Here is an 18,056-nt window from a genome sequence, read left to right on the forward strand (position 1 = left end):
ATCCCTTAAATCCATCACAGGCTCCAGCCCCTCAGGGATTCACACGCAAATGACGAGATTGCCTGTTGATGAGTTTGGCTGGGACACAGCCAAGCGTGATGCAGTTTCCAGCACTGCGGGAGGCCTCTGTTCATGCCATTTACTCTGTCTCCTAAATCTCTCTTCTATGTGGACAGAACTTGTTGTGTTAAAACAGGCATGGGAGGTGCCTCGGGTTGCCAAGTCCTTATTGCATGTAGAGCGGGGGACTCCAGCGCTGCTCTGGGAGTCCGTGCATGCGCGCGCCACAATTACATCACACGGAAGTGACGCAACCACGTCAGGCACTCTGGGGGCGGGGGCACAATCATCCGAGGGAAAACCATCGAGTTTTCCCTCGGATGACCGCGGCCCCGCCCCCAACACACCCGACACAACTGCATCACTTCCGGGTGACGTGCTGACTCCGGGCATGTGCGTATTTGGGGGTGGGGTTCCCCCCAGGGCCCGATCCGCCGCCGGCGGGTAATGGGCCTCTCGGGCGGGGGTTTCCCCACCCCCCCCGGGGGGACTTGGCAAGCCTAGAGGTGCCCATTTGGTATCTCAAGTCCAGGTCAGCCCTGTTGTGTCTCAGGACTGGCACAAGAGAGCTTCCACCTTCTCTGGGCATTAGCACTCTGACCCTAACAAGAGTGAACTGCAGCTGGCTCCTCTTGAGCTGTTTCCAGCCTTGCTTCTCTGTCCTGGGGACTGGTCCCCATACCCCAAAATCCCTAGAGGATGCATTTAAAAAAAAGGTTTTCTTTTGACAAAGAATCTTAACCCCCACAGTTGACACATTTACCTCAACTTTCTTCCAGATAACCAAACAGCACTCCATGTCCAGTTACAGCTGTGGCAGAATGGGTCTGCTGGCTAGTTCCACCCTGCCCTCAAAAGTTTTTCTCAACACCTTAGAGAGGCTTTTCTTTCTCTCTGGTAACTTGCCACCATCTCCTGACCTTTGTAGGAATTGCCCGCTGGGAGGGTCAGTACTCCCAGTTTCCCTTCCTTCTGTGTCTCCTGCTGCCCAGCACTTGGTCACCACAGGGACAGTTTGTGGCCTTGTGCGCCCCTGGAGGAATAGCCACTTGTTCACTGACTGCCTTTTCCCTGGTGTTCCTTTTAAAATAGCGTGGAGGTCTATGCGGTACAGAGAACTACTACCAGCACCCAAAGTTATAAAGTATTTATTAAAAAGAAAATTTTCACAAGCATACTTTTAGCACAGCACCAGATCGATCAAGCTAAGTAATTCAAAAGAAATGGGTGAAACACAATTCCTGTCTCCTATCATATGTTAAAATATAGGACAGACTTCTTAGCTTAGGAAGTTACAGATCTGTACAGAGTGACCAATACCTTGAAGCTTCCTTCAGCTCTTCAGGCCAACACATGGCTAATGGCCACCTTCTCTAGACCTCAGTTAAGAGTTCTGTCTGCTCTGATGGACTCAGCACAAAAGAGAGCTCCTCCTTGCTCCAAGGAATTTTTTTTATCATATCTGTTTCTCCACCCACTGACCAGGTTGGGCTGGATCAAAAAAGGATGCTTTTCCTGAAGCCTCCAGAAACTTACTTCCTGAAGTCTGTCTAGTATTCAATTCCTCCAAATTTCTGTTCCCTGCTTGACCGGGGGTGGGGGAGCTTGACCATCCCATTGTCTAGACCTATTAGCATTTGTATGAAGGTGGACTGAGGTAAGTCTGAAAAGCAATTGAATTGACTTCCCCTCTTTCTGCCTGTTCTTTGTCCAGGGAGGGGGGAAAACCTTTAAAGCTCAGAGTGAAGGTTTTGCTCATTTCAAATCTCCAAAGGAGAAAAAATGCATTTCTTCACACTGGTCACTATTGTCTATGGAGACTGGCAGCAGCTCTCCAGGATCTCTTGGTACTGGCAGAAGGGTGTTTCTCTGTTTAGGACTGTTAGAAAGGAGGTTCCTTCTAAGCCACAAAATCTCATGGTCGCTTCCTTCCTTTGCCCACGGTTCTCAATGTTTCTCTTTACCATTATTCTTTTTCCTGCTCTGTATGCCAACATCCCTAGCACTGAGCCATGGCAAGAACACAAACACATGAAACACTCTGCCTTGGTAGCATTTGTCCACAAGCCTGTCTCAATCAAAGGACACTGTGTTTGGGAAAAGGCTCCTGATGGCGTCTTAAACTATTGAAAGAGGGGGGGGGGGTTGCCAGTTTTGTGGAGGGGAGTCCATGCCCTTGACCTGTCTTTCCTTAAACTGACTTAAGGAGAGGGTCTTAAAAAGTTAACTAGGAAGTCCCATCAAAATGCAATAGATCTACAATAATGGCCATGAAAGCACTTTTGAATGTGTATCGATTTGGGAGGGGAATAAACAAATGGACCAAGCTTAAACTCTATGCCGACGATAAACCTTAAGTTTTTTTTTTAATTGGAAAATTGATTTTAAATCGAAGTCCCTCTAAAAAGTAATCAATTTTGCCTTTTCTTTTTTAAAAAAGAAAAGTAAAAGCCTTTCTGAGTCATGCCGTCCAAGACAGATGAACGGGAGGAATGAAATAAATGGGGCATTGGCAGCATCTGCAGCTGGCAAGCCCTGCCACTTACAAATCGCCTTAAGTTTAGCGTTAGTACATGTCTCCCTCCAGACTTCCATACTAGTAAATTAGGACACAAATCCATCCAAAACTCAGCACATTTAACAGCATACAACAGGAGAAAAACACAATGCTCCACTGCAACTGAACCGTGCAATTCTTAGTTAATTTGGACTGGACATGTTATAAGTTACCATTAGAACTGACTGAAGAACCACCTTTGGATTCAGATCTCAGAATCTGTGGAAGAGGATACCCCATTTTCTATTACTTTTCTGTCCAATCCCTCAATTTTAAATTGGAGGTAATAAACAGGCATCCTTTTCTTGTGACAGACAGTGCATGATGAAAGCCTATCACTCAGAACTGCCATGAGAGCCAGTGTGGTGTTGTGTTCAGGGTGTTGGACTAGTACCTGGGAAATGCAGGGGTGAATCCCCACTCTGCCATGGAAGCTCACTGGGTGACCTTGGGCCAGTCATACAATCTCAGCCTAGCCTACCCCAATAGGGTTGTTGAGAGGATAAAATGGAGGAGAAGGGGATGATGTAAGCCGCTTCAGGTCCCCATAGGAGAGAAAAGTGGGATATAAATGATGTAAATAAACAAACAAACATGATTTCAGGCAGGACCACAGCTCTTTTCAGATGTTCTAAACCAGCTAGAATGAATGCACACAGGAAGAGAACAAGATCACGGCAGCCAGCTCCACCCCCACTTGTCATGTGTATAGGGATCCTAGGGATCCTAGGCATCCTGCGATCTTGACATGAACATGATTGGCAGGAGAACATCTTGTACAGTTACATGTGAGGTGAGCTCCTGATCAGACCACATTGTTGTTCCCTGGTGAAGCTTGTGTCAAGCACAACACTGTGCCCAGCAGCTTTGGGCTGGCATGGTAGCCTATGGCAAAATGGACAAGCTCCGCCCTGCCCTCCTAGGTTTTTCTCAACCCCTGGAGAGACTTTTCTTTCTCTCTTGGGTAGCCCACCCCAACCACCTTTCCTTTGCAAGGAATTGCCTGCTGGGAAGGACAGGACTCCTAGCTTCCCTTCCAAGTTCTGAGGCGTTGCCTCTCCTGCTGCCCAGCATCTGGTCACCACAGGGACAGTTTACTGCCACTTGCCAACTGCCTGCCTTCCCCTGGCACTCCTTTTTAAAATAGTGTGCCTGAGGCAGTGGACGTCTATGTGGTACAGAGAACAACTCCCAGTGTCAAAAGTTTAAAGTATTTATTAAAAATAAAATGTTTACAAGCCTCCTTTTAGCACAGCACCAAACTGAACAAGGGAATCCAAAAGAAACAGGTAAAATGCAAATCCTCCGTTCTTCTCTCTATACATGCCCTATCAGTTGGTAAAATATAGCTTTAGCTTAGATGTTCTAGATCACTACAGTGTTTTCTCTACCTTGAAGCTAGCCCCAACTCTCTCAGGAGAGCACAAGGCCGGCAGTTGCCTGCTTAGAGGACAGCCTCTGTGTCCTTATGAGTACAGCATCCCAAAGTAAGAGACCTCCTTCCTGTTGCAAGGCATTTTTATCATAACAGTCTCTCCTCCCACTGACCTGGTCAGCCCAGGTCAAAGAAGCTTTTCCTGAAAACTTAGTAAGGGGGGTACATTCGTCACTCTAAAGGGAGTTTGAGAGAGGTATTATTTTCATTGTTGTTTTAGGTTCTGTGCTGTTTAATATTTGGGTTTTTTTAAATCTTCTACCTGCCCTTTTTCATGCTTCTGAGGAATATGTTTCTTGTTTTTCATTGTGGGCTTTTTTTCTTGGTGCATTTACTTTTCCAGTTGCCTTCAGTTAGTGGGTTACCTATTTTCCACTTTAATCATTTTGGATAATGCCACATTTTTCATTGGTTAGGTTGGGACAGTTTGGATCACTTGCAGTTATTAAGTTTGATTTTAAAAACTACATTGCTCCAAAAAGGTGGCAACCACTTTTACCCCTTTTTCTACTAGGCATACAGGATGGCTGGGGGGGGGGGATGCATTATTCAATGGGCTGTGAAATTGGACCCCATTGTCCAATTCACTTGTGTCAGCAAGCTGCCATGGTGTTCTATTAGAGTGGCCTAGGCTGACCTCTCCAGTTCGTGCATAGCCCTGCGCTCGATAGGACGTCTGGAGCTTCTGCTCCAAGCCAGCAACTCTACAAAAAAAAAATATTGCAAGCAACTCTGCAAGAAAGGAGACTACATCGACCAAAAGAAGTTTTCCTTCCATTCCAGGGTCCAAGAGGGAAGTCTTCAGAGGATGGTCCAGGAAGGAAGGAAGAAGACTCGGCCCCCACCACCTCCCGAGGTACCGGAAGGAGGGAAAATGGCCGCGACGGAGCACCTTTTGGAGCAGCAGCCCAGTACCCCCGAGGTACCGGGGGTCGGACTGCCGAGAGATCAGCGGCTGGAGGGCGTGCCGCGGCAACGAACAGAGGATGGGTGCTCCAGCAGCGTAGGGCCAGCTGATTGCACAGAGCCGGCCGGTCCTCGCTCACCCCCCTACACACATGTTTCAAGATGGCGGCAGCAGCGCGGGATCGGATCAGTTGAAGCCAATGGGCTCCTGCTCTCCCCCGCTTGCCAAGAAAAAGAAGACGACCGCAAAGGTAGCTGGCAGCCAGCAGAGCGGGAAGGAGGAACCGCCGCGGGAAAACAGCAGGACCGGTGAGCCCTCCTGGTGAGTCCGTTCCGAGGGGGAGGGCGACGGGAGCTTGCCTATGTGGAGAGGCGCCAGAGCAAAACCTATCTCCGTGTCCCGCACCAGCTCCAAGCCCGGCACCAACCCCAAGCTGCATGCCATGGGGAACCCTGCCAGCACCGGGAACGTGCCCACCAGCGGCTTTTGGGCACCCGGCTCTGCTGCAACTGCTGCAACCGCAGATTGGTCTCCAATCCCTGCAGCCTCCCCAGCCGTCCTGTCCCCAGCCAGCGCAGGGGGCGGGGGTAGCGGGGCCGAGTTTCTTCGTTCCTCAAACTTTTCCAGCCGGGTTTCCTTGGATGTGGCCACTACTGGGGGGACCCTGGCCTGCACCATGCTGGTCCCTCAACCCAGAGACTCAAAGGGGAAGGGAGGCAGCCCAGCTCTCAGCAACGCAGGGGAGCCAGGTTCCCCCAAGGGAGGAAAACGTCACCGTTCCCAGACCCCCCCGCTCCTCGTCGGGCTCCAGGTCCCCGGACCCACCAAAAAGGCCGCGGGGGCACAGATCTCCTATCCAATATGAGGCTCCAGGAGACTCAGAGACAGAAGGGGAGATGGAGCAGGCAATAGGGGCCGTCCCTCGGCCCCTGCCCCAGCCCGCCGGTATTCCAAGGAGGGAGCGCCTGAACAGCCTTAGCTCTGAACAGGCGTCCACCATCACATCCTTGGACACCAACGATAAAGAAGAAGGGGAATGATCCGGGGATGAAGCGGAGGTTAAACCCACTTCCTCCCATCTTTTTCAAAGCGAACACTTCCAACAACTTTTAACTAAGGTCATTTTCACCCTCAACTACCAGATGGAGGTGACGGAAAAGCCAAGGTCCTCAGCATCAGCTAAGCTGGACCCCAGAGGGTTCAGAAAGCCTGTTAAGATCCAAACCTTCTCACCATTTCCTGATTACTTTGAGGACGTCATAAGGGAAGAATGAACCAACCCCGGTGGGGGAAATTCCCTATTGTCCGTGTGCTAATATAACCATACGTTGCAATATCTGGCTCAAGCATTGGAAAGTAGACACACTTTCAAAAAGCAACCTGGCTACAGATAAATTTTCCGGTAGACTTCTCTTTGGTGAATCTAATCTAGACAAGGTGCTTGTGGAGACCAGGGAGAAGAAGAAGACCATGCTGCCACCATCCTATCATTGTTAGCGAGACAACAAGGCCAGGACATCTCATTCCTTTCACGGCCCCTACAACCAAAGCCGTGGATGTGATGGCAGAGACCACAGGCCCTTCAAATTCTTCAAGTACAGCACAAGAACTAATCCGAAACCCGGGGCTGCCTACAGGACTGACAAAGGTGCCCCTCCCAAAAAGCAATCAGCATGACTGCCTGATTGGGGGCCGGCTCCAGGCCTTCACACCTACCTGGAGCCAGACCACCACAGATCACTGCCCAATCCAAAACCCGCGGCCGCCTACAGGATGGACAAAGGCGGCCCTTCCAAAAAGCAATCGGCATGACTGCCTGATAGGGGGCTGGCTCCAGGCCTTCGCACAGACCTGGAGCCAGACCACCACGGATCACTGGGTGCAAAAGATCATCTCCCAGGGCTACAGGATAGAGTTCACTGGCAGGCTCCCCGACAGCGTCCACCCATCTCCGGTTCCAAGGAACAAGGAACGACTGCTACAGCTGCAGACCGTAATCGCACACCTCCTAGAGATTGGGGCCGTAGAGGCAGTGCCCATAGGGGAACGCTTCCGGGGAGTGTACTTGATTTTGTTCATTGTACCAAAGAAGTCGGGGGATTGGAGAGCGATCCTGAACCTGAGAGGTCTAAACAGATGGGTGGCACACAGGAAGTTCCGGATGGAATCCCTCCGCCACATTGTACAAGCCTTACAGCGGAGCGACTTCATGACCTCTATGGACCTCAAGGAGGCGTACTTGCATATCCCTATACACCTGTCCTCCAGGTGATTCCTGCGCTTCTGCTTTCAGGACCAGCATTTTCAATACAAGGCCTTGCCATTCGGTCTGTCTTCAGCTCCCAGGGTGTTCACCAAGGTCATCGTGACCCTTGTGGCAGCCTTGCGCCAGGAGGGGATACACATTCATCCGTATTTGGACGGCGGTCTGCTACACCCAGAGGACAAAAGAGTTCCTGGTTGTGCACGGCTTCCTCATCAACGAGGAGAAGAGCCACCTCTCACCAACACAAGACGTAATACACTTGGGCGCCAGGCTAAACACAAAGCAAGCCACGGTGTCACTGCCTGGGGAAAAACAGCTCAAGATCCGGTCCCTAGTGACGGCCGTCAGGGTCAAGGACCAGGTAGACCTGATGCAACTAGCAACGCTGCAGGGCCTGATGATCTCCACAATTGACTTGATCCCATGGGCGAGGTTCCACGCCAGACCTCTCCAATGGGCCCTTCTTCCGTTTCAGTTGGATATTGCCAAAAAAATGGCACATTCAAATTCACATCACAGAACAACTGTGGAACAACCTACAGTGGTGGACACTGCCATCGAAACTGAGCAGGACCATCAGCTTCCTCTAGCCCCAGCAAATCGTGGTTACCACGGATGCGAGCAAAAGGGGCTGGGGCGCGCACTGCAGCCACCTGATCACACAGGGCAGGTAGTCCCCAGAACAAGCCACCCACAGCATAATTTGGCTGGAACTACGGGCTGTTACGCTGGCGATGAAGGCCTTTCAGCAACACATACAGAACCAGCATGTGCTGGTGCGCACCGACAGCATGTCGACAAAAGCACACATCAACAGACAGGGAGGAACCAGGTCTAAGTCTCACTTCCACAAAGCCAGGGTACTTCTGCGATGGGCAGAACAACATACCGCGAGCTTAAAAGTGGAACACCTGAAAGGCCTCTCCAACCTACAGGCCGACTGGCTAAGCAGGGAGGATCTGGACCTGGGAGAATTGGCACTGAACAAGGAGGTCTTCGTTCAGCTCACAAAATGATTCGGGAGGCCAGTAATGGACCTACTAGCGACTTCACAAAATCACTAGGTGGAACGGTTCATATCTAGGTACCAAGACCCCGCGGCAGAAGGAGTCAACGCATTATCACACCCCTGGTCACAAGGTCTCCTGTATGCCTTCCCTCCCACAGCCCTGATAGGGGCAACACTCAACAAAGTCAGGCGGGAAAGAGCCACTGGCCGAGGAGACCGTGGTTCTCGGATCTGGTTCAGCTGTCGTCCGAAGACCCATGGACATTGCCTCCAAGACAGGATCTGCTTCAGCAGGGGCCCATTCTCCACCCAGACCCAACGTGGCTGCAGCTGACTGCATGGAAATTGAACGCGCGACTAACGACCCAGGGCTTTCCCAGAGAGGTGGTTGAAGTCATGCTGCAAGCCAGGAGGCCTTCTACTCACCGCATTTACAGCCATACGTGGAGAGCGTTCACAAGCTGGGCGATGGCACAGGGCATACGCCCTCTGCAGGCCACGGACAAGGAAGTCATACTGTTTCTCTCTGAAGGGTGGAAAAAAGGACTTAGGCCGAACACACTGAAATGACAAGTGGTGGCCATACAGGCTTGTATAGGTCGCAAGACACGTCGGAAGGTGTCCATGAGCACCTATGTCAAGAAGTTTATAAAAGGGGTAACGCAGCTGGCTCCTCCAGTCCTGCACAGATTCCCAACGTGGAGCCTTCACAAGGTCTTAGCCGCCTTGACAAAGCCTCCGTTCGAACCTCTCAGGAGGGCCGAACTCCACCTCTTGTCATGGAAAGTCATTTTTCTTATCGCAGTGACTACAGCCAGGCGGATATCTGAGCTGGCCGCCCTCTCGGCGAGAAAGGAGCTTTGCATCTTCCAGAAAGACTCTGTGTCCTTGCGTATGGACCCGTCCTTCATTCCCAAGGTCAATTCTGCTTTCCACCTCAACCAGCCGATTACGTTACCTTCGTTCTGCCCAAATCCAACGCACCCTAAAGAAAAAAACCTGGCACAAGTTGGACATGCGTAGGGCTCCATGTACGTACATTGACAGGACGACCACCTTTTGACGGACAGACGGTCTGTTCGTGGCATATAGTGCTCCAAATTGAGGAAAGAAGGCCTCCAAGGCCATGTTGGCCTACTGGATTAGACAGTGCATTTCGAAAGCCTACGAGGTTCAGGGACTCTCACCTCCAGGCCAGCTCACCGCACATTCTACGAGGGCAGCAGCAACAACCGCCGCCTTCTCTACACAGGCCGCGGTCGAGGAGATTTGCAGGGCGGCCTCCTGGGCGTCCTTCTCCACATTTGTGAGACACTACAGAATTGACCAAGTGGCCTCAGCGGAGGCCGCGTTTGGCTGAAGAGTCTTACAACAAGTGGTGGAACCGTAACTTACATCTAAAAGGGACTTTACCAATCGCCCACCCTAGAACAACAGCTTGGGTACAGCTAACCAGTTCCTGGATGACTTCCCCCCAATGAAGGAGAACGGTACATTGGACCTACCTGAAGGTTCGTTCTCTTCAGTGGGGGAGAAGTCATCCACATCCCACCCGATCAGGCTTCAAGATATAGGGCCAGGGTGCTACCGGCCGATGGACAGTAACGTAACACCACGCAGCTGCCGGGAAATGGCAATGAAGGCATAAAGACAGAAGGAATACAAGTACATTTTGAGGCCATATAAAATGGGTATTAGAGCATATTCTAAGGTCAATATTAAGTACTTCCACCCATTGGCTTATGGTTCGGTCACTAAAATAGCCTTATTTTAATAACAAACACTTTTATAAACTCCATCAATTTTGTTGAAAAAGTCACTCATTAAAAAAAAAAAAGTTGCTTCAGGGCCTCTCCAGGATTAGGGGCCCTGAAGCTTAAACTTCATTAGTTTCATAGTAACTCCTTGGGCTGCCTTAGATCAGTCCCATGGTCTCAGCCTAAACTACCTCCTTGGGCTATTATGAAGATAACATAGGAGAACCCTGTAAGTTGTCCTTGCCTCCATGGAAGGAGGGATAGTGTGCCAGCTAGACAGATGTATATCAGGCAAGCAAATCCTGAGTTTCTCTTGAACCTTTCCCAGCACCTTCCTTCTTGGGTTGCCAAGAGGGATTCCTACGTCTCTTTCTTGGAAGTTCTTCTTGTCAGCCCCTCACCAAATCAGTCCCATTTAGCCCTTCCCTTTCTACAGCCCAATACCCATCTCTGCCCACAAACAGGTGATGCCCTCCTGCTTTGACTTTTGACTTGCTGGCATGGTAAGGCAGTGAGTTTCTCTGGTAGTGAGAAAATGGATTGATGAACTGGGATTATTTCCGTGGCAATTCACATTTTGATTTGCCAGAGAGAGACATGTGTGGAAAGTGTCATCTGCAAAGTAAAGGGTGTTGCGAGAGGTCAGCATGTCCAAAACAATGTATGACTCCGTTTAGCTTCCTGCTCATGTTCCCTTGCATCCGTTTGGAATTAGCTATCCCTAGGCCTCAGGCGTCGCACTAAAACTGAGAGTCCAGTTTCCCCACATAGCCTTCAGGCAATCCAAGAGCATCCTTCCCCACACATTGCTAAGGTATTACGCAAGACGATTGTTAAAGCCCATAAGATGTCTCCCCTTTCCCAGAGATGGCAAACCTCTAGGGCCTAGGCAAATCATTTGTTCTCAGTTTTCTTTCCTCTCAACCATGGGAGGCATAAAGACCTTGCTCTGTTTGTATTTTAGACACCCACAGTGGGAGTATACCTCAGCAATGATACCTCAGCAGTGTTTTCTTCTGAAAGGAGGTGGAGATTATCCCCCAGATAAAAGGCTAATGGTATTAAGACAACAGAGAAGACTTGCAAAATCTGGAGTTAGAGCTTCTGCATCCTGGTCCTCACTGTTAACACCCAAAAGTAATTTTTTTCAGTGTTCTCCAATGTACCGCCCTTATGAACAAGAAATCTAGGAGTCGTTGCTCCTTTAACCCCCTGCACTCATACGCATCAGGTTTCAGGTTTTGATGGGATTCAACCTTCCTTCTCATTTTCTGGCAAAGCTTTTCTAAATCCTTAGGCACAGGAAAGTACAAAGTGTATGAAGCTCTCAAAAGTATCTGAGGTTTCAAAATTAGAGAATGTTAAAACCTGCTTACCAGTTAAACAAAGGGGAGCCTTCTGTTTGCAGAGTCTGCTTCTGTCCTGTAACATTCTCTTCCCAAGCACCCATGCCCCTAACTTCTGTCCAGGAGAAAACAAATGTCCTGTTTTGTGGAACTCCTCATGACGATGTTCTCTTACTTTGTCACAGGATGAGGGAAGAAATGAAGGCCGACTCCTAAACCTGTTGGAGCAGTCCGAACACAAAGCTGCAGGTAAAGGGGGAGGGGGGCAGCACTAGTGCATACCTGGTCAGTTTTCCCTAGTGTAGCACTGCTGAATATGACTGCCCTCTATTGCACAGTTAATCTACTATTCTTCCTTATTCAGCCTTGGTGGTGCTCTTCTCCCCAAAACCATGTGTGTCTGTACACAAGCAAAGCACCAGGCCTTTGTACACTACTGTAGCTCTTGCTAGCCATGGTAAGATCAAATGCCATTGGTGGAATTGTGTTTCTTCAAGGAGCATCAGTAGGTGCTTTATGCTCGATAGGTCAGCTTTGCAATAAGGCAGAATAGCCTGAGACTAATATTTAGCATTTGAACAGTTCTTTTGTGTGCTCAAAGTGCTTTGTGTGTACATCAGGTAATCTTTACATGGTGGGTCAGATGTAAGGTCAGTTAGTATTATTCCCCTATTGCAGATGGAAGACTGAGGCAGACAGAGCGACTTGCCTAAAGCTATCTGCCAAATCCATAGGTGCGACTGTAACCAGGGACTTCCTGATTCATACCTCAGTTTTTCGCTACGACTTTATATCAGCCTGTGTAGCTTAATGATCTGCTTCTCCTTCCCTGTATGGTACACATAGCGTTTTAAAATACAGTACATTTTACAACTTTTCAGAGCCAAACTTTCTGTTTGTACGTGGTCTCACCCTGTGTTTGTATAGGCAGCATGGGTTATAGAAGTTATAAGATTAAAACGGGGTGAATCTGTTTTTTTAAATACTGCCATGTGCCTCCCAGACTGTAGCTAAGGAAAGGGCATACTCTGAATCCAGTAGTCTACCCTTTCTTGTCCGATTCAGTTCGGGAGCATTTAGCCAGGACTATTCTTTCTCTGCATGTCCACTGGAATGATGGCCTTGCCTGCTCTCAAGAGGCCAGCATCCAGTAGTGTTGCTGGAATGGAGGGGTCTGTCCTAGTTAAGAGTTTGTGATCTGTTCTCATTTCAGATGGAGAGACGGGGGCCACACAGTCTGGAGAAGACTTAAGGTTAGCTAACGACTCCTCTGTCACAGGTTCTGTCAGCAGCTAAGAAGGGCTCTAGCAAAAAGCAGGGCCACTCTTGTCTGAGAGACAGTATCCAGGGCCAAAGCCAAGAGAAAAGCTGATCCAGGGAGGAGCCCAAACCAACAGCTTATGTTGTTCGCAAAGGAGCCCTGGTCATTTCCTTCTTGCTCAGAGTCCAGGTAGCTTTTCATCAAGGTCAGGTTGTTAGATGCACCAGACTGTAGAATCTTTCCTTTCTAATCTTGGGGCTTCTGATCTTGTGGCACTGGAAACTCTCCTAATTTGCCATTCATCTAGTTCACGGGTGTCAAACTTAAGGCCTGGGGGACAGAACCAGCCCGTTCAGGGTTCTTATGCGGCCCGCGAGCAACTAGTGCAAGGGAGGGAACAGGAGACTGCTGGGGGGGGGGAGTGGGCGGAGTCACTCTGATTGTGGCTTCAGCATGGTGGAACAACCTCATCTGCAGCAGTCAAGCAGTGTGGGAGCGTCAGCCCAGTGCTGCACTGCTGGCTCTCCAGTCCACCCGTGTGGGTTTTCCTTTGCACCCCCCTTCTAGCCCATGGGGTCTTGCGGTGAGGGCACACCAACTCAGAGATTACCAGCTGCTGTCCTTTATACAGTTTATATCTCCGGTACCTGGCATTATGTTTTATGGCACACATGGCCCGGCCCAACAAAGTGACATTTTTGTCAGATCTGGCCCTTGTAACAAATGAGTTTGACACCTCTGATCTAGTTCATGCATCAATGGTCAAAAAGAGTGGACGATGATCATCTCCCAGTCAGTAGAGGTCACTAGTAACAGAACTGAAGAGGAAACTGTTAGAAAGGGTTCAGTTTCTAAGACGGTGGCTTACAGTGCCATGGTGCAACATGCAGACTTTTTGAGAGTGTTGCCTGTTTTTGCTAATAATAATAATAATGTATTTTTTGCACTTTCCTTCTGCCAGGTGCAGCTCACCAGAGGTGGACAAGGAGGCTGAGTGTGACAAGGATGACTGGAGCCATTTTCCCCATGCCTCTTGCAGTGACTCTCCTATTAAATCCTTCACCTCTATTTCAGAAGCCAAAAGCTGCCTAGTAGACTTTAAAAAACAGTTGGCCACAGGCTCAGGCGATCGGCAACAAACCAAAGCCAGCTTCAGGAGAAGGAAGAAATTCTGAGTCTTGCACAATTAGAAAGGGAATTCAGAGTGGAATAGGAAGCAATGCTTTCTATTCGACTGACTTTGCTTGGCAGGAAGAGCATAGCCTCCCACACACCGTCATCCATCCCTCTTCTGTACATTGTGTATGAATTGTACAAGCATTTGTCATGAATTGAATTGATTGTGGATTTTATAGGTGCCTATTCAACCTTGTTTTTCAATTACGAAAGAAAAATATATATATATTTATTATGTTTTTATAAACTCCAGTTTGCTGATGCTTGGGCATTTTTTTCTTTTTAAAAAATCATGAGCGTAAAAGACTGCTTTATGGTCTTTGCGTTTGTAGATAAAAGCGAGAGCCCACGGGTCAGTGTGAACTGTCTCCCTAGTATATACTAAAATACTATTAGACCAGTTGGATTTAAAAGGTGCTTAGGTTTATCAGCTGCCTTCCCTTGATTGTGCTGATTTTGCTAAATTAATGGATTCTGTGAGGTTAGGGGCAGGATTATTCATGCTTACTCCGGCTTCTTGCTTCATGGGCAGGTAGATTAGGCCCTAGGTGGAGGTGAATAAATGCAAAAGAGGCATCAAACCATAGAAAAATTGGTCTCCATTTTCTATCCAGTCCTTTCAGGCAGTTCTTCGGGGTCTCCAGTTTCTCAGGCCTGAGGGGGCTGGGCTCTCACTTGCCGAGCTACTTAGGGACTAAACTCCCTTTTACTTATGATATCATTGTACTTCATGCAATGTGTGGCATGTCAAGGATGGTGGGGCCACAAAAACCACAGCAGAGGTGAAACTGGGCTAGGGAGACCATTTCCCTGCTTATAGTTGGAGGCCTCCCAGGGGTTCGACTCTCCATCCTGCCTTTACGCCTCTTGAGTGGCAGGAGAAAATGCCCGGGCCAGAAATAATATCCAGAGACACATGGTGTCACATCCATTTGAAAACCTGGATGTGATGGAAGTGTGTCAGGCAATGCTCTAGTGGTCCCTGAAAAGCCCATAGTTTTGGGGGACAGCCAAAGCATCACCCAATGTGCTTATGTCACATTGAGGTTTTAGGTTGGGTGGGTGGGTGGTCACATATTGCTGGACATCATTTCTGGCCCTGGCCATGCCCAGAAAGCTCACATGGATGCTGTTTAGTGGCCTGGCATCCTTTAATAGGGCCCACCGGTTATTAACGTGCCATCTTTGAGTTTGATGAGAACACAGCAGCTATGTGAGGCTATGGTGTCAGTGGGATGACTCTCTCTTTTTCTCCTATGAACAGTCCCTGCTGTGCCGCTACTGTTTTAATTAGCAGCAGCTCCTGGAAGCCTCATCCAACTTTTGGGCTCGGTTGTCCTAGGCATTATGCTAGTACATAATTCATTCAGCCCTTGCCTGACTGAGTTGAGTCTGAAAATGAGGCCCAGGGGGTGCCTAGCCAGTGGCCTATGGCACAGCAAGAGCAACTGGCCTCCACCTTGATGGTCTGTTGCTGCCTAATTGTTCTGTGTTCATACAAAATACTAAGTGTTCTTGGGGCTTTATTTTATTTTGACACAGCGCCAGTGCTATTGGAAGAGCTCAAGGGCAGGTTGCAGGTAACAGCAATTACACATAAAAGAGAGAGATCCCTGTCTCTAAATTGCTTGCAGAGGCCAGGGAGAACAAAGGGAAGGATGACATGTTATCTTAATGGGACGTGGTTTTATCTACTGTGAAAAGGCTGGTGTTGGCTCCTGCTTCAGGGGATGGGTTTCAGTGGCCTGTAGGTGTCCTCAAAAAGGTTTATGTGTCATGTTAATGCCCTGCTGGTGCAGCAAGGTCTCCTTATCAGCATGTCATCCAAAAATGAAAGACTGCCTACAGCATGGATTGGCCTGCTTTGCTGCCCCAGTTCCAGAGAAATCAAGGTGTTGTTTTTTTGATCCCGTAGGCCTTGAGGCAACAGGTATAGCCATTAATTCTGCTGGAGCTGTCTCATTCCATGGTCAAAACAAGAACGCTTGTGGTGTGACCACCTCCCAAGTATTTAGCAGCACCTAGGCTCATAGGTGGCCCAAGCTGCTCTCTTTCCTATGTGAATATTGAGTCTGTAATTCCAACAGCAGGAGGCAAGGCGACATGGTATAGGTCGATCTCATCATACCTCGGAAGCTAAGCAGGAACAGTACTTGGAAGGGAGACCACCAAGGAAGACTCTGCAGAGGAAGTCAATAGCAAGTCACCTCTGCTTCTCATTTGCCTTGAAAGCCCCTCGCTGGGGGTCACCATAAGTCGGCTGCAACTTGACAGTACAAAATTCTAACAGCAGCTCTGTGCACTGAGTAGCCCTCCGTAGATTATTAATTATGTTTTAGTGTTGAATGGGATATGTAGATGACACACCTGGAGTTCTGTGGATTGTGACTGTGTGTCATCAGGTCCTTGTTGCTGGAACAGACAGAGACTTCCAGATGTGCTGCTCCAAAGGCACAGGCCAACTAACTTAGCAATTCCCTTAAATTAATGTGAGAGGAGAATAAACAAATACTGGTTATGAAAAAAAAATACAAAGCATAATCTCAGCCTGCTCCTTGGTACAATATTTGTGCTGCAGAAGCAGATACAATATTACTTTAACTTCCAGCCTTGTCTAGCCAGACAAGATTAGCCTGTGTGAGTATCTCTGTTATCTGATACAAGGAGATTCTAAGAATCAGCAGTTAAGCATTTGTGTAATTAACAGCCTAAAGGACCTGTTTGTCGATTAATTGGTTTCTGTCATCTGCTCCTGGCGCTTGATGTGGAATGTGCCTTCAGGGTGAATGTAGGCTTTTCTTCAAAGCCTGATTGCCATGTAATGCCAAGCAAAGCAAACATATGCATCATGGGCTACAGGAAAAAAATTGGCAGCAGTAACAACAAAATGACATAGGCATGATCTGTTCACAGACACTAAAATGTTACAACATGTGCTTCTGGGACGTAAAGGGATCTTCCAGTTCTGAGGCACCAGTGTGCAGGAAGCGTAGCCATTCACAAACTCTTAGAACCATGCTCTGCATTCAGCAGAACCAAGCAGTAAAGCTTTTCTTGGATTTCACCACAATTCTAAAGAAGAGGAGGAGGAGATTGGATTTATACCCCGCACGTCACTACCTGAAGGAGTCTCAGAGTGGCTTACAATCCCTTTCCCTTCCCCTCCCCACAACAGACATGAGGTAGGTGGGGCTGAGAGAGCTCTCTCAAGAACTGCCCTTGAGAGAACAGCTCTGAGAGAACTTGTGACTGACTCAAGGTCACACCAGCAGCTCCATGTGAGGAGTGGGGCATCAAACCCGGTTCTCTCAGAGTCCACACTCTTAACCACTACACCAAACTGGCTCTCAAAGACACTTACTACAGAGTAACTTTATATCAAACATGCAAGACACACCACTGAGTAAACATCCTTAGAATCTCAATGCATACCATATTAACCTGACAAAAGAAGATATGGTAAAAATATATTCTTTTTCAAAGATAGGGTTTGGTGCTGGATTCCATTCTCACCATGGTACTGTTTTCCCAGTTAGCACACCAGGTTTTGGATCTTTCTTCAGTGGCATGGAGTAGAAGGTGCCTTCTCAGTGTGGTCATGTTTACTCCACCCTCCTGGTTTCTTTCTCATTAACTGTCAATCTATTGCAGGTCTGCCTCTGGAAGCAAAGCCCCTTGTTTATCTTTTCAGTTGGTGATAAGGAAAGCAAAAGAGCTGAATGACTTTCCCAAAGCTCTGTTGTCACCAAAGCCCAGGGTCAGCTCAAGGAGATTCCATGAAAGCAAGAGGGGCAGTCAGGTAACCCCACCATCAGCCGCTTCGCCCTAACCTCCTCCTGGGCAAGGCTGCCCAGAACATAGAGCAGACAGTGTCACCTTGGGATGGAGCAGCTTTTCTCTTGTCAGCCTGCGCCCCAACACAGTTGGAGCCCTTTTGCTCAGTGTACTTGGGAGCAGTGAGCAAGCAAAGGAAAGGCTGTTCAGTAACCTGGGCAGCAATAATCTGTACTTTGCAAGCCTGGCTGCACCTCTTTTGCAACTATCTCTCTTCTTTTTTGCTGTCATCTGGCTTCAGACAAGCTGAGCAGAGAAGGGTGGCTGCCTGAGTATCCTAGTATTGGGTGTCATGGAGCTGAGGGTTCCTTCTGACATCCTGGCCTTGTTCTGGGTGTAACTTTAAAAAAACCTGGACTAAATACACCAGTGGCAATGCTGGTACCTCAGTCCTAGTGGAGCTTTCCTACTACCAGTTACGGGGGGGGGGGGGGGGGGGCGGACGGGG

The 18,056-nt window shown here is 48.7% G+C and overlaps 1 protein-coding gene across 1 annotated transcript in view; it reads left to right on the forward strand.

Moving 5' to 3' along the window:
- Positions 1-13,952, forward strand: part of UIMC1 (ubiquitin interaction motif containing 1) — a 92,193-nt gene extending 78,241 nt beyond the window's left edge. Inside the window, exons 13-15 of the mRNA XM_015412528.1 lie at positions 11,523-11,586; positions 12,551-12,590; positions 13,560-13,952. Coding sequence (XP_015268014.1) covers positions 11,523-11,586; positions 12,551-12,590; positions 13,560-13,773 — 318 coding nt within the window. The 3' untranslated portion in view covers positions 13,774-13,952. The remainder of the gene's footprint in view (positions 1-11,522; positions 11,587-12,550; positions 12,591-13,559) is intronic.
- Positions 13,953-18,056: the final 4,104 nt, after the last annotated feature.

Source organism: Gekko japonicus, unplaced genomic scaffold (assembly GCF_001447785.1).
Source record: "Gekko japonicus isolate JY-2015 unplaced genomic scaffold, Gekko_japonicus_V1.1 scaffold100, whole genome shotgun sequence".
In the NCBI taxonomy this organism is placed as follows: domain Eukaryota; kingdom Metazoa; phylum Chordata; class Lepidosauria; order Squamata; family Gekkonidae; genus Gekko; species Gekko japonicus.